General features: G+C 61.5%; 2 protein-coding genes across 4 annotated transcripts; both read right to left on the bottom strand.

Moving 5' to 3' along the window:
* Positions 1-195: 195 nt before the first annotated feature.
* CHLRE_13g574850v5 (uncharacterized protein) lies at positions 196-12,419 on the bottom strand. 2 transcript variants are annotated; one of them, XM_043069434.1, is made up of 27 exons: positions 12,261-12,419; positions 12,122-12,160; positions 11,645-11,733; positions 11,490-11,551; positions 11,220-11,289; positions 11,056-11,125; positions 10,779-10,887; positions 10,477-10,580; positions 10,160-10,329; positions 9,487-9,893; positions 8,864-9,344; positions 8,004-8,711; positions 7,708-7,809; positions 7,485-7,576; positions 7,049-7,264; positions 4,789-6,686; positions 4,499-4,590; positions 4,149-4,277; positions 3,827-3,958; positions 3,422-3,605; positions 3,208-3,262; positions 2,914-3,064; positions 2,551-2,771; positions 2,205-2,332; positions 1,806-2,026; positions 1,436-1,557; positions 196-1,141 (listed from the first exon to the last, which is right to left on the bottom strand). In XM_043069434.1, exons 1-27 carry the CDS (start codon positions 12,361-12,363, stop codon positions 967-969), a joined length of 6,330 nt encoding a protein of 2,109 aa, XP_042917409.1. In that variant the 5' UTR covers positions 12,364-12,419; the 3' UTR covers positions 196-966. The 2 variants fall into 2 exon arrangements, with proteins under 2 accessions (XP_042917409.1, XP_042917410.1); XM_043069435.1 differs by having other exon boundaries at positions 12,239-12,309.
* Positions 12,358-14,479, bottom strand: CHLRE_13g574800v5 (uncharacterized protein). 2 transcript variants are annotated; one of them, XM_001693466.2, is made up of 5 exons: positions 14,230-14,479; positions 14,044-14,112; positions 13,914-13,946; positions 13,707-13,820; positions 12,358-13,512 (listed from the first exon to the last, which is right to left on the bottom strand). In XM_001693466.2, the coding sequence occupies exons 1-5, from the start codon at positions 14,302-14,304 to the stop codon at positions 13,255-13,257; spliced, it is 549 nt and encodes a 182-aa protein (XP_001693518.1). In that variant the 5' UTR covers positions 14,305-14,479; the 3' UTR covers positions 12,358-13,254. The 2 variants fall into 2 exon arrangements, with proteins under 2 accessions (XP_001693518.1, XP_042917408.1); XM_043069433.1 differs by having other exon boundaries at positions 12,466-13,512.
* Positions 14,480-14,483: the final 4 nt, after the last annotated feature.

Genomic DNA, 14,483 nt, shown 5'->3' with positions numbered 1-14,483 from the left:
GAAACTCAGAAAGGGGTTCCCAATTCCCCATGTCCCAGCTAACAGCAGCATGAGCTGATGAGCGCAAGCCGCAAGGTGACGGCCTGCAATTCCAACAAATTGGTCAGACCGAAGGTCTGCAGAGTCAGAGCTAACCGCATCTCCGTACGGTAACCCGACACCGCCAGGCGCCCAGGCCGGGAATGTGCAGGCTTAGCGGATCCGGCATTACATGTTGTGTGCGTCCCACTTTGCCTGTGGCTCTGGGGGCTGCTCTCTCGGACACGGCAAGCGCCAGCAGCCCTGAGACGGACAAGCCGGCAAGCCCTGAGACGGGTACTGCGCCCCTGCGATACGGTATGGTACTGCCTGGTGGTAGGGCATTCAAACTCTATACCGGGACAACCGTTAGTCACCACCAGCAGTCCAGTTATTTTATTCGCACGAACAGGCGGTACCCGCACAGTCGGCTCACGAACAATCACTTGCATGCAACCGGCCTAAGTCACTGCACAAAACTAAGCTTGACGAGGCCGTGCCACTTCATTTACAGCACCGCGGCCTTTTCACTTCTCCTGGAGCTCTAAGCTCGACGCGGTAATCCTTTCCTGTTGCACGCCCTGGCTTTATTATGCGCAGTGTCCGCTTCCAGTGCCATGCACATGCAACAGGTCCCAAAACTGAACGGCCGGTCTGTCAGTGACAGTCCGCCGGCAAGGACCGTAAATAACAGGCCTCACATATACAGCCCGGCACTTGCGCCAGCCGACTCTGTCTGGACGGATTTCTATCGCGCATAAAAATGGGCATATGTACCACAGGCAGTACGCAGTTTGACGAGCTCTTAGAAGCTGTACTCGGTCTCCATGCGGCCATTCCTCGGCGGAGCTCCAACGCCACGTCACGTGAGAGCCCCAGTTCCTGTTCCATGTCCCAGTATGCCTTCCTCCTCCCATCTCCCTTGTCCTTCCACTCCGTCCCGTCCCCTCACACGTACATCAGAGGCATGTTCCAGCCCTGCCAGGCCTTGGGCCAGTCGGTGTTCCAGCCCGCCAGCTGAGTCAGCAGCGGGGGCGGCATGTAAACCCAGGGATCAACCCGCGCGTGAGGGCCCGTCACCGCCGCCTCCAACGGGATGGAGGCGCGCAGACCCAGCTCGTACCTGTGCGCATGTGGATGAGCGGGGAGTAGGCGCACGTTCGAAATCTACCCGAAGACAAGCAGACATCCTTTTGGCATATGGGAGCTTGCAGGAAGGAGCGGGCGAAGTGGAAAGGTGCGGTGGAACACAGGAGCAGCAGTGTGGCAGAACGGCCAGCCGCAAGTGAGCAGGAGCATTCGTGTGCATGCTGACAGGAGACAGGCCGCGTGGGAGCAGTAGCAGGAGAACATGCTACGCAGAATGCACATGATGCATGGGGCTACACGGGCGGCAACGGGATGTGGCGGTGCGCACCTGTAGTAGCAGAAGCTGTTGAAGCGGATGAGCATGGGCGGCACCGTCACGAACAGCAGAATAGCCTGGATGTAGGCTTCCTTCGTGACGAACACGCAAGCCGTGAACAGCGGGAAGATGGCCTGGGAGAGGAGAGGCGAATGCAGGAAGGGGCGGAGCGGGTTTGGGAACAGGCGTAGGCGGATTTCGCGGAACGGGCATCCATGTGGCGTGCTGCCCTTTCAAAAGGAATGGCTGACCGCTGCAACCTCAAATATATTCCGTAGCAGACGGCAGATCAATAGTAAGCCGTATCCAGTATCATCAACATGCCGTGCCCAAACACACACAGAACCATGCCAGCCACCGGGGTCCCCGCACCAGGCCTTACCATGCACACCATGACGCGCGCGAAGATGAAGGGCCACATGGTGCCGCCGCCCTCGTACTTTCGCACGTACACGTACAGCAGCGCCCAGCGCCAGAACAGCCAGGCCATTGCGAAGAAGACCAGCGCCATGGGCAGCAGGATGGGCGACACCACGGCAAAGGCGAAGGCAATCAGGAAGATCAGCAGCACCATGCCCACCTCGAAGCCGTAGCGGGGCGACACTGCGGCCGGAGGGGAAGGAGGTCGGCAAGTGAACGATTTAGAAGTTGGGAGTAGGCGGTTGCAAGGCAGGGGCGCAGCAGGAGAAGGAGGAGCGTGATTTGCTTCTGGCCTGGCAGAGGTTGCAATGAAGGCAGAGCGTAATGTGCTTTTGGGCTGGCAGAGGTTGCAACAACTCACCCGGCGCCATGAGAAACGCCTTCTCGCGTTTTGTGGTCCAGCAGCGGAAGCGCAGGTAGCGGCGCAGCAGGTACATGCGGATGCCAATGTGCGGCCAGAGCATGCGTAGCGGGACCGCAACCAGCGCCCTGCCAGCAAAAGGAGAACAGGGGCCGTGCCCACCAGCGAAGAAGGTCAACGGCCAAGACACCAATGCCATTCCGTGACGTGAAGCAGAACGAGTTGAGTGTGCCCAACTTTGCTTCGAAAGCAAGGCGCCTGCTCGACGTTCGCATCTAGAAGTAACGGCGACATGCCTCATGTTGCCGCGCTAGAACTGCCCGCGCTGCTTATCAAAACTGCACACCTGAACATAACCAAGCTGATGAAGAAGTTTGAGCTGGTTGGCAGATACGTGCCGACCAACTTGAAGATCTCGCCGGGGCCCGCATTGACGGCGCTGTTGACTCCCTGGATGATTGTGCTGCCCACAACGCCGCCAAGGAAGACGTTGAACACGTCGAAGTAGAAGATGTACTTGGCGACGCTGCGGTCCGCTTCGGACAGAGAGCGTGCTTGGCGGCTGGCCTGCACGGCATGGATGGGGTGTGGCTGGTGAGGGCATGCCTACAACTGGAAGGCAACCTGGCCGTAGGTCCACAACCCTAGCAAGGCCTGGCCATTATTGCATGTGTGTACGGTGCATGCCAGAAGCGTCACAGAAACGCACCTGCACAACGAGCGTGAAGACCAGCGGCAGGACCATGCCCTGCCACAGGTTGATGAGCAGTGCAGGCAGCCAGCCGACGACCAGTCGGCGCAGCAGCTGCGACACGGGGTCGGACTGCAGGCAATACCAGTCCCACGTTATCTGCTGCCGGCTGCGCAGAGGGACAACGCGCGGCAGGAAGTCAGTGGCAGGAAGAATACGGTGGTCGCAAGCTCTCACATGCACGCATGGATACTTGCGTGCCAGGCATCATATTGCATCCACGGCGAGACCCCGCAAGCCACGCTGACTTACCCGTCGTTGTTGCATTGCTCCTCCCAAGCGGTCGGGTCAGTCTGCTTCAGCTCGTCTGCGAGGAAGCCCAGCACCGTGACCGCGCAGGCAGCAGCAGCGGAGTCAGTGAGCACAGCAGCGTACTGAGCACACACCGCTAGCCCCGCATCATGCTTGCGTGCCTCCCAAACCAACACGCCAACGTGCGTCCTAAAACACGCGCACAACAACGCACCGCATTTGTGCTGGGGGCACAGCAGGTAGTCGAGCTGCATGAGGCCGCCGGTGAAAATGCCGATGGGGAAGAGCACCACCAGAATGCTGAGAGGCCGCGTGAGGTTGCGGCGCAGGTCACGGGAGCGGTAGTCGCTCCACAGCGCAGACCAGTTCACCTCCTCAGGCCCCGGTGCCGGGTGCACCTGTGATTGTGTGCAGCAGCGAACGCGGCAGTGAGGAGGTATGAACACAGGCGTGTGTCCCGTCGTTCCGCACCCAAGAAGCACACGAACGTGCAGCGGCATCCCACACGCGCGGACGTTACGTCTTGGCAAGCTGCGCGGGTCCAGGTAGCATCGGAGCGAGGCGGAATTTTTGGCATCCGTGGGCACAATCAACAGCCTTGCACGGAGTCACGGCCTACCCTGAACTGGCGGTTGTCCTCGGCGTGCAGCACACACTGCGCCGCCACGGCCGCAGCCCGCTGCGTGCGGAAGAACACGAACCAGGAGGGCGTGTGCTGCGTGTCGAATGCCCGCTGGCGCGCCACCCGGACCTGTGGGGTGACGCAGCAGAGCCAAGGGCGGCGTCGCGCGCATATGACACGCATGACGGGGTGCGGCACAGAGCGCAACAGCATTCTGCAACCCTCATTCCGTATGATGCATTGCTGCAACACTAGATCAGATGAAGGCTAAAGGCTAGTGACCCTGCTGTACGGCATCATCCACCAACGCGCGGCTCACCTCCTCCATGATCTTCTTGACCTGCTGCAGGTGGTAGTGCTTGAGCCGCACCTTGTCGCCCGTCAGACCCAGAAAGCCGGTGCGCCCAATCAGCTCCTTGCCCGCGTTGTGCCGCTCCCAGGCCTTGGCCTGCGGGCAACACACACTCACTCAGATGTGGTCGGGTTTGGAAGGCCGGCATGGTCCTGCCCCCATTGCTTACTGGCTTTGTTCCTATGCTGCATACAGACACACGCAAACACATGTGTGTGCCGGGAAACAGCCGGCCAGCCCCATCAGTTTGCCAAACCTCCCAGCCACTGCGAGGACCCGCAGACGAGCCCGTCAATCTGCACACCCAGTAAACTTACGTACTCATACTGCGCCATGTGCTGGTCTGCGCGCATCAGCAGCAGGTCCACCTCCTTGTGGTTGATCACCGGAATGGCCCGATCAAACTCGTCTGTGGACACGGAACAAAAAAAGGTGCTGAAAGACGCAAAGATTACATGGACATGGACCTAGCGGTGTGCAGGTGCTGATATGTTCTGGGCGTAATGCAGGTATGTCCGGTTATGCTCCGGAGCTATGCGGGTGTAATGCGGTGCCCCGCGCTCCCCGTACTGGCGTGAACGGCAGGCAATGCCCACAAGCAACTCACCTGGGAACATGCGTGCAAAGGTCGCCGACACCACGCTGTAGCGCATGCGGTACGGCAGTTCCGTCACACGGCCATCAAGGATTGCCTCGCGCACAAAGTCCCAGCGAGCGAGCGCCCTGGCAGAGGCGTCGGCCGCTGCAGCGCTGCTGCCCTGGGAGCGGCCGCTGCCGCTGACATCGCTTGCGATGGTGCGGCGGCTGCGCGCTACGCTGCTGCCGCTGGCGCGGTTCAAGCCGTTGGCGCCGTCCTCGACCTCGTCGTTGGCGTTGTCGGCGCCGGTTCGGCGGCGGCGCAGCGAAGAGGCGTGGCTCACAGCGTCCTTGAACTGAGCCGAGCTGCCCGACACATCGCGGGAGCCATCTACAGCTACAGCTACAGGTGCTGCAGCGCTGCCAGCCTGGCCTGCCTCGGCCCTGGCTGCTTCCTCTGCGGCACCCTCCGGCGCCCCTGGCGCGCCCTGGGCAGAGGCATGGGTGCGGGCGTAGGAGGCGGCGTTGACCGGCTCCGGCTCCAGCTCTGCCTCCGCTGCCTCGGCAACAGGGCCAGGGCCGCGCGGCAGGCTGCCACCAGGTCCCAGCCGGCTGGCGGCAGGTGCCTGAGCGCCATGGTGCTCCGCAGACCCGGAGCCACCACCAACGCCCAGACTCTTCAGACTGCTGCTGCGGGCGCCGCCTTCCGCGGCCGAGCCCGCCATGCCGCGCCCGCTGCTGGCCCTGCTACTGGGTCCGGAGGGGTGCCCCGCCGTATGCGCAGGAGACGCGAGTACGTGCGGCGACGCGCGGGCGCGCCCTGCAGGGTCAGCGGAGCCCGGCCGCTGGGGGTGCTGCTGGTCTCGCGAATGCGGCCCGCTGGTGCTACGCTCATTGGCCTGTTCTGCCATCTGCTCTAGCAGCTGCATAAACTTGGGCTTGGAGCTACCGAAGCGCGTCGCGCGCGACAGTGCAACAGCGCTGGCGCGCGGCGACTTGCCTTTGCCAACACTGCCGCTGCCAACGGCAGCAACTGCGCCTGCGGTGCCCGCCCCGCCCAGAGAGCCGTTAAAGGACAGTCGCGGCACAGGACCGCCCTCGCTGCCGCCCGCAGTGTTGTGTTGACGCGGCGGCGTCAGGGCCACGCCGGCGCTTGCTCCTGAGCCAGCGGAAAAGTCCGCAGAGCGGGGTGCGCTGGCTGCGCGCGTGTGTCGCGGCACCGGAAAGGCCGTAGCGCCTGGTCCGGCCCCCTCCGTAGGCTGCGCACCAATCCCAGTGCCGTTTGGTGAAACTGTCAGCGACGGTTGCTCGTCGATAGACGGCAGGACCAGCGGCGGCAGCGGCACGCCGGATTCCGCGTGGCCTGCCACGCCGCCTGCCGCTGACGCGGCGCCGGCGTTGGCGGCGGCGGCAGCTGCGAGGCTGTGCTGTGAGCCCGACGCAGCACCCTGCTGCAGCTGCTGCTGTGAAAGCTGTCGTGGAGTGCCGTGGCCGCCCGGCCCCGCGACAGCGCCAAGCGCGCCTGGTCCGTGGTGCTGCGCCGCATGAACGACACCGTACGCACTCGCGCCCACCCCTGCGCCGCCGCTGCCGAAGCTGCCGGCTGCAAAGCCCGTGCCGGCGCCACCAATGCTGCCGCCCCCGCCTCCGCTGCTGCGGGCGCGGCGATGGCCGGGAACTACGGCGCCGCGGGCACCCGAGCTGCTGCGCCGGTTGTGATTAGGCGAGCCAAAGCTGCTATTGCGAGAATGGAAGCTGTTGGGCCCCACACCAACAGTAATGGCATGGTGCATGGGACCACTGCTGGCCGGGTTCGGGTGCATGAAGGAATCCTCCGAGCCGGCGACTGACCCGGCGGCGGTGCGTCGCCCGCTGCCGATGCCTAACCAACGCGTCGCGGCTTGCGTGCCGTACCCAAAAGTGCACCAGCTGCGAGATGGAAAGGCAGCGGCGTCATGCCAGTGATGCTTACCAAAGGATTCGCAATGAATCCAGCGCGGGCTTATGTGCGAGCTGGTAGCCTGGCATCTCAAGCGGCTTAGGGGCGTTCCACGCATGATCACCTGGGACTTTGGGCTGCAGGCCCAGATTCCAGGAAGCTGATTTCGATTCCGGCCAAAATACCGACACTAGCTCAGCATGTCACATGCAGAACCATTTCAAGGATGTGCATGCGGATGCATGCGCCCCCCCCCGGTGTTGGCACGGCACACCCTAATGGCACGGCACACCGCATGGGGGACACATGCAAGCAGAAAGCATAGACGCCGCGTGGATACTCATGGCCTCACCTGATCAGGCAGGACGGCAGGAAGCTGCTGCGGTGCTTGGGCGTCGGGCGCACGCTCGAAGGCTGCCTGCTTGCGGCGTCCGTCACCGCAACTGCCACTGCCGCGGCGCCCTCCGCCGACTTCGCCATGTCACTATGTGCTCCTAAATCCACAGTCGCCTCGTGGCCCTCGTCATTCGCCGCGTCATCATTCTTCTTGTTGGTGTCCTTGCGCTTCCTGCAGGGCAAAGGCGCAGTCTCAACACTGTCTACGGTCCGTACCGCGAGTGCACGGCCCTGTCAGGGGACACAGACCACATATGCGCCTTCCTTACACGGCTACACGCCCTCACAGCAAGTGTGTTCACATTAGGACTCTCGTATGAAGTTTTCCCCTGACGACTGTCTCCATGAACAACATTCTAGGTTTGGTTTTCACAACCCCCACCACGCCGCACCTGGGCGGCAGCTCTTTGACGTCCGTGACCAGTACCGCGTAGTGCTGTGCCAGCACCGCCTCCCACGTGCCGTCAGGGTACACAGCGTTCACCTGTGGGCATGCATCGCGTGTGCAGTGCGGTGTGTGCGGTGCGGTGTGCTACTGAGTGGCCCAAACAGCTTGCACTGCAGTACGGAATGCAGTAAAAGGCAACTGATGTTTTGCATGGATTAGGTTCTCACCGTCTTTCGGTAGCTGACGCTGGGTCGCGAGCGGCTGACCATGAACTCGCCCGCCCCGGCGGCGCCCGTCCAGTCCTCGTCGTTGCCTTCGAGCTCCCCCTCCTGCAGGATACGTGAGGTTGGCATACTTCGGTAGTCTGCTGGTGAGTCGCGTCTGCCGCTTCTTGCCTACGCATGCGGCATCATGCTTCGCGGACAGCCGCCGCATTGCCAACTCGCTCATCAGCAATGGCATCCTGCCCGTGCCAAACCAGAGCTTCACAAGCTGCGGTACCACCCTGCCCGCCCCGCCTCACAGTGTTTGAGCGGTGCACGCCAAGCACACGCAGCGGAACGCCTGTGACCACGCCCTCATCGTGACTGTCGTCGCCGCCCGACGTGTGCCTGCTCCGAGAAGCCGCGTGCACATGCCGGCGGCTGACATCGGTGCTGAGGGCGGCGCGCACGCGCGCCGGAGGCTCCCACCACCGCAGGAAGTCTAGCATGGAGCCTGAGGAGCCACTTAGCGAGGCGCGCGTCATGGATGGGCCCGATGGCGCCGTCAGGGCTGCGCTCCCGGCGCGGTTGATCGCGCCGTCGGTGCTTTTGCCGTCATCCCCACTGTCGCTATCGTCGCCCTTCCTGCATCCATGCGCTGACGCGCCCACGCCCGCCACGCCGCCAGCTCTACCGCCCGCCTCCATGTCGACGTCAGCGCCCGCGTTGTCGACTGCTGACGTGGACACAGGAAACGCACAGCCCCCAGTGCTGGAAGCGCTGCGGCGGCCGGTGGCGCTACTGCGACGGCCGGTGGCGCTGCCGTGGCGGCCGGCGTGCATACCGCTGCTGGCGGTGGCGCTGGGTGTCTCCGGAAGCATTTCCAGCATCACCTCCGACGAGCACACATCACCGTAGCCGAATCCTATTTCGCCGGCCGCTGCCGCTGCTGCCGGATCGGCGCCTGCTGTGCCAGACTCGTCTGCCTCCGCAATTGGCTGGCCTGCATCCGCAGCAGGTCCAGCTTCCTGCAGGGCACGCATGCATATATGTCAACCTTTTCACCCACAAGGCAGGTATCAGCGGAAACAGCTACCACACACAGCCTTGCAAGCAAGCAAGCCCCCGCTCATCGTGCTTTGCATCTCGCCAACCCGCCCGGCCCCGGCTTTTTGCCCACCTTGCCGGACTGCACCGTCTCCAGCGCGGGCGCCTTGGAGCTGTAGCCAACACTCAGCGCGCCCTGGCTGACCAGCTGCTGCGCTGAAGCGAGCCAGCCGTCAACCCCAGGCGGGCTGCCGCCAGCTGTGACCGCACCAGTTACGCCCAGACCCACACCAGCGGTGCTGTCTGCGCTGCAGCCACCGGCCAGCATACGCGGCCCCACACTTTGGCTGTTGCGCTGTACCCGCCGCCGTGACGGCCCGCCTTCCAAGGTGCCGAAGCCCTCACATGGTGCTTCCCCAGGAGCCCCATCGCCAGCCCCACCACCGGCAGCATTTGGAGCTGTTGCGTGCATGTTACCGGACACGGCCACGGCCAGGCTGCCGTGACTCAGGCCACCGCCCCAGTGGCCGGCGGTGGCGCTGGCGCGCCGCCGCGCGTGCGCGCTGGCGCCCGGTGCTGCAGACAGGTGGTCACTGTTGCCCCTGAGCATTGACCTGTTGAGGCAAGGCCGGGTGCGCGCTTTGCTCGGTGCAAGGCAACATCACACTGCATAAGGTATGCATGGCGCGCGCCGCACGCCAGGTTGCCAGTGCAGACGTACACACGCAAGGATGCTACGTCAGCTACCGTACTCACCGGTCCGCATGTGTGATGCGGCGCGAACCCGTTCGGGTCAGGTAGGAGGGTGGCGGCAGCTTCATTAGCTGCTCGTCAGCCAGCCTGTCGCCCGCCGCGCCGTGTGTGCCCCAATGGAATTTGCTGTGCACACGGCGGGCTGAGGTGTCGGGCGTTTGCGACGTGAGCGGACCGAGTCCCGGACCCGTCGCGCTGCCGAGGTCAGTGACCACAGCAGGCGGGCGCTTGCCCGACAGACGCGCCAGGCCGCCTGTCCCGACTTGCAACCGCGAGTGTGTCGCGTGAAGCGCGCGGATGGGGGAGTGGCGCGCGCCAGTCGGCGAGCCGCCCACACCGTCGTCTGCCGCTGCGAAGGTGTCCTCGCCGTCATCGTCACTGCTGGTTGCCGAGGGCGCCCTCATTCCAGGCTGCATAAGCATAATCGCATAGGCAACACAACATGCAACAAAGCCATGACGTACAATAGGAACACATAATACGGTACAATGGGCAATGAGCACTGACAGTCAGGGAGAACCTGTAATGGACAATGAGATTGGCGCGTGAGCTCATGCGGCATTGTCCCAAACCCCAGCACGCCTCAGGCGCCGCAACCACTAGCTCAGTCCCCAGGACAATGGACAATGTTGCTGGTGTGCGTTGTTGCAGCGCAGGCGGGGCAGCCCATCCACACCTCAGTTGCGTCGGCGTGAACGTTCACGCCGGTAGGCAGCAGTGCCTTGAGGAGCGGCACATTGGCCAGGAAGCCGCGCACCCGCTCCGCGTCTGACAGGGCCTTTTCCTTGCCCACACCCCGGGGGTTGTCGTGATACAGCGTCCGCCACACGTTCAAGTTGGCGTCACCTGCGGGCCGCGTGTCAGAGCAGCCACGACCGGCATACGTGGCTCTGTCAATTGCGCACACGGCCCACATGTCAGGCAGGCAAAACAATTACCGTGTTCTCGTCGTCGCCTGCGGCATTTGTGCCAAGCCAAGCCGTTGCACCGTACCTTTGCGCAGGTAGTGTTGGCGGATGGTGAGGTACTGATGGTAGTGCCAGCGCAGCAGCAGCATCGCCCAGCCCAGGTACAGGTATATGAACACGAGGTGTACCCTGGGGTTAGGGCAGAGGCGTGGCTCCGTCACCAGCGGAGCATATGTGCGCGGGGGAGTGTTACGCACACTGGCGCTACGCAAGGCATGGGGCCGGGCGTCTCCGTAGCCTGCACCTGGCGTCATTGCATGAAGCGTCTCGCTGCTCCTCTAATGCCTAGCTGAATTGCACAGGGAGTACTGTACGAGAAGCACATACCAGAAGCGCTTGGACTTGAGCATTATGTTGGCCATTGTGAGACGCATGAAGTCAGAGTGCTGCGCGTTGGTCGTTGCGGTTTCACCTCCCGTCCAGTGCAAGGGAATCACTGCACGGGAACGTCAAGGGATCAGGGCCACATCATGGAGCTCTGTGTGTTGTGCAGGTGGGCAGCGCGGCGCCCGAACAGGCACGTGAGCCATGGATACGGCGTCGCTATGTCGTACACAACTACACAAGCAGGTCAGCTTGTCCTGGAGCGCAGCATGTCACTCACACACGCAGACTCCGAGGATAGCCATCGGCAGGAACAGCTGAACCCCCAAGGAGCATAGCTTGACCATGATCTGCGACCGGCCAGACATTTATGTTAAAGGAGGTTTGTGGTCATTCCGTTCAAACCGGCCCCCACTAGGATGCCGGACAGCCGCAGATCCTTACCAGGGCGTCTAGGCCTGCAGACTGGACCAGATCGAGGTCTGACACCGCAATTGCCTTGACCGCCCAGTCCCTGCAAGTAAAAGGCCAAGGTCCGGCAGAAGCGGCTAGCATTACCGCTAGACATTGCGGTATGACCCATACCCCGCATTCATCGACTCATCGTACTCCAACAGTCCAACCTTAGTCACCGTGATTGTGACCCAGCCTGGCCACTACATGGAAAACAAGCTGCACGGGGTGTCCATATTAAGTGCCGCACTCAGTACCCACAGCAACGAGGCAAAGCCCGCTGACTTGAGCGCGGGTGGCGGCGCGCGCACATTTGGAGTCACCTGCGGGCGGGCGGGCGGTGGAGGTTGGATGGCATCCTCCTGACAGCCTGCACCTGACATTGAGACGCTGTAGTACAACATAACAAGCCTCACCAAGCGGTATCGATACAGCTGGCTGCTTCGTTGCAATATGCAGAAAAGGATCAGGACCGCGGCCCCGATGATGGTGCTGATCCATAGCCCTGCATGACATTATGCGCACAGTGCACACGAATGAAGCAGTATGGCATGCCATCCCCATCGGTTGAGCCATGCAACGTTTGCATTGGATTGCGGACATGGCCAACCGTAAGCACACGCTTGATCTTGGCGTATGCATGCAGCGCGGTGCTGCAATGTGCGACGCTCTGCAGCTGCACTGCCCTTCCGCATCTGTGGCGTGTATGTGCACGCTCTGGTATCAAATTTCTTTGGCCTGTGCTTAGATTATGACCACGCAGCAGCAATTCGCAGGTGGAACCGCTTTGGGAACCGCTTTGGGAACCGCTAGGGGATGCGCTAGGGGCCCCACCGCGTGCCGAGTACCCGCGGGGGGGGTAGGGACGCTGAGCCTGGAAGCCCCGCACGGACCTGTGACGATGCTCTCCTGTGATACGTTGTTGTTGATACCTGTTACAGTCGAGGAAGGCGTGAAGGTTTGACGAATGGCGCAGAAATGGCCCAAGCTCGGGTAGCTTGTTTACGCACACGATGCACAGAGCATTTTTACCTATGATGTTGCCGAAGTCTCCTGAGGAAGAGTCGCTCGTGGCATACTTTATTTGACTCTTGTTAGAAGGCTCCGCGAGCGGCGCTGGAGCAGGGTCCGCCATGTATTTAATAGATCCTGCTCAACAGCAAGCTTTAACAATCAAAACTAGGTTCCTACATCTCCGTTAGAGCGAGAACGAGAACCAAGGGCCAGACTAAGGGTCTCGCGAGGGCTCCCATAGTTCAGAAGCACACACGCTAAGCTAGTACTGATGTAATAGTGCCTGCCGCGGCTTTCTGAAGTGTTGACTGTACGTTCTCGATCGTCGACGACGCATCAGCTTCCTATGAACTGGTGTTCACCACGGCGCAAGCGCCACCTCAAGAACCTATGATAATGCATCCATAACAAAAGTACTAGCATCGGGTCTCTGGCCGCTGCCCACTGCAAATGAACACGGCGGCCAAAACCAGACAGGCCAAAACCCCAGAAAACCCTGCCGCCCTCTGCCGCAACTTGCATGTGTTACTACGCACTTGTTCCAGGCATGGTGGCAGTAGATCACAAATCCGCAACCCTAAAAACCTGTCCCAAAGTGCAGTCTGCGCCCCAAGAATTGCAGTATAGTAACGGCTGCCTGAAGAACTTCATACACTTGGCCAGGGTGCCTCAGTAATTGCGCGAAGCGCACCCCAGCCAGTTTGTCTACCACCCGCAAACTACATATTACTGATGTACACATGCCCCTATCACCTGCCTATTCCGCAATGCGTCGAACCGGCTCGTAGTAGGGTTGCGTGCAATGCTCGTCTTCTCCCGTACACTAGAGCACCCGTATCAACACGAGTCGCACCACCATCAGCTTGAACATGTGCCAGCACAGACAACACAGGACATATAACCTCCCCTGCATAGAACACGCACAGTTCGGCGCTTATTACCGAAAGTCACAATCAAGAAGACTCAACTTCACCCCTCCAGATGGACTTCCACCACCCGCACTCGCCAAACCCTATGACGAGGCCGGCTTGGCCTGCGCCTCCGCCCCCGCCTCAGGCGCGGGCGCCAGTAGCCCCACCAGGCATTTCTCCAAGAGCGCGTCCGCATTCACCCAGGGGTGATATTTGCTGAACAGGGCGGTGCCGTCCTTGCCTGCTGCCTTCATGAGGATGGGCACGCCGCCGGGGTGGAAGCGCAGGTAGGGACTGATGTTGTAGACCTTGCCACGCAGCACCATCCACGCGTCCTCCAGCGTGGAGTGCTTCTTCACCTGGTCATGACATGAACGCGAAGTGGAACTGGTGAGGGCGCACGAGCAGGGGGCAAGCGGTACCCATGCATCGCTTTGCCGGCTGGGCAAACTAGCGCAAGAAGTGCCGGCCTCCAACTCGGTCTGGTTAGCCCGGGCCGTGTCCAGCTTGTGTGAACTGCACATTCGGGGTAGCAAGCTGGAGATGATCCCACCTCTTCTAAGGTAATGTCTCTCCGCAGGGAGCCGCCGGAAAGTCCATTCAGGTCTGCGCCAGATTTCGAGAGCTTGAGCCAGTCCACCTGGCTGTAGCCCTTTTCTAGTGGTACCTGCAAGCAAAATGGACGACCGCGCGGCTCAGGTGCAATGTCTGCAAATACGGAAACCATTGTGCCGTGATGCGGACCAACTTTCAGGCATACCTTCGATCGGGCCGGCTTGTCTGTGATGGGTACCTGCTTGCGGCACGCGTCCAGTGGCAGCATGAAGGTTGGAGGAGAGCACCCGGACACACGCGCTAAGCCACGCGCAAAAGCAATTGCACAAACGTACTGGTGCTTCTGGAGACTTCGCCGCTGACCCAGATCTGTCCGTGACCGTGGAGAAGGCGGTGAGGGGTATCTGTGGCGCAGCACACGCAACACACGCGAACTGGGGTCAAGTGACAACGGCGCGTGGCAACGTTGCTAGCACCGGCACCCGTGTCGTTAGATGCCGCCAAGTAGCTTGCCCAGTCACCTTCTTTGGCGCCTCAGCTGGTTGATCCAGCACGGGAAATGAAAATCCGCCCCCACCGAGGTCGTCCGCGCTCATGGCCACCTTCTCGGAAACCGGAGCCTTGCTCTAAGCATGCACGTTGCTGACCAGCTTGATTATCGAGGTAGTCTGTGAAAGAATTAGGAAAACCTGCTTGGTCCTCGACTGTTGATTCACTTTCGTCCAATCATTCAATCTTGAAGAAGCTCGCATCCTCATTTCATGTTGCTGTATCT

The sequence above is a fragment of the Chlamydomonas reinhardtii genome, chromosome 13, assembly GCF_000002595.2.
Source record: "Chlamydomonas reinhardtii strain CC-503 cw92 mt+ chromosome 13, whole genome shotgun sequence".
NCBI classification, from domain to species: domain Eukaryota; kingdom Viridiplantae; phylum Chlorophyta; class Chlorophyceae; order Chlamydomonadales; family Chlamydomonadaceae; genus Chlamydomonas; species Chlamydomonas reinhardtii.
This window is presented reverse-complemented; position numbering and strand designations above follow the sequence as displayed.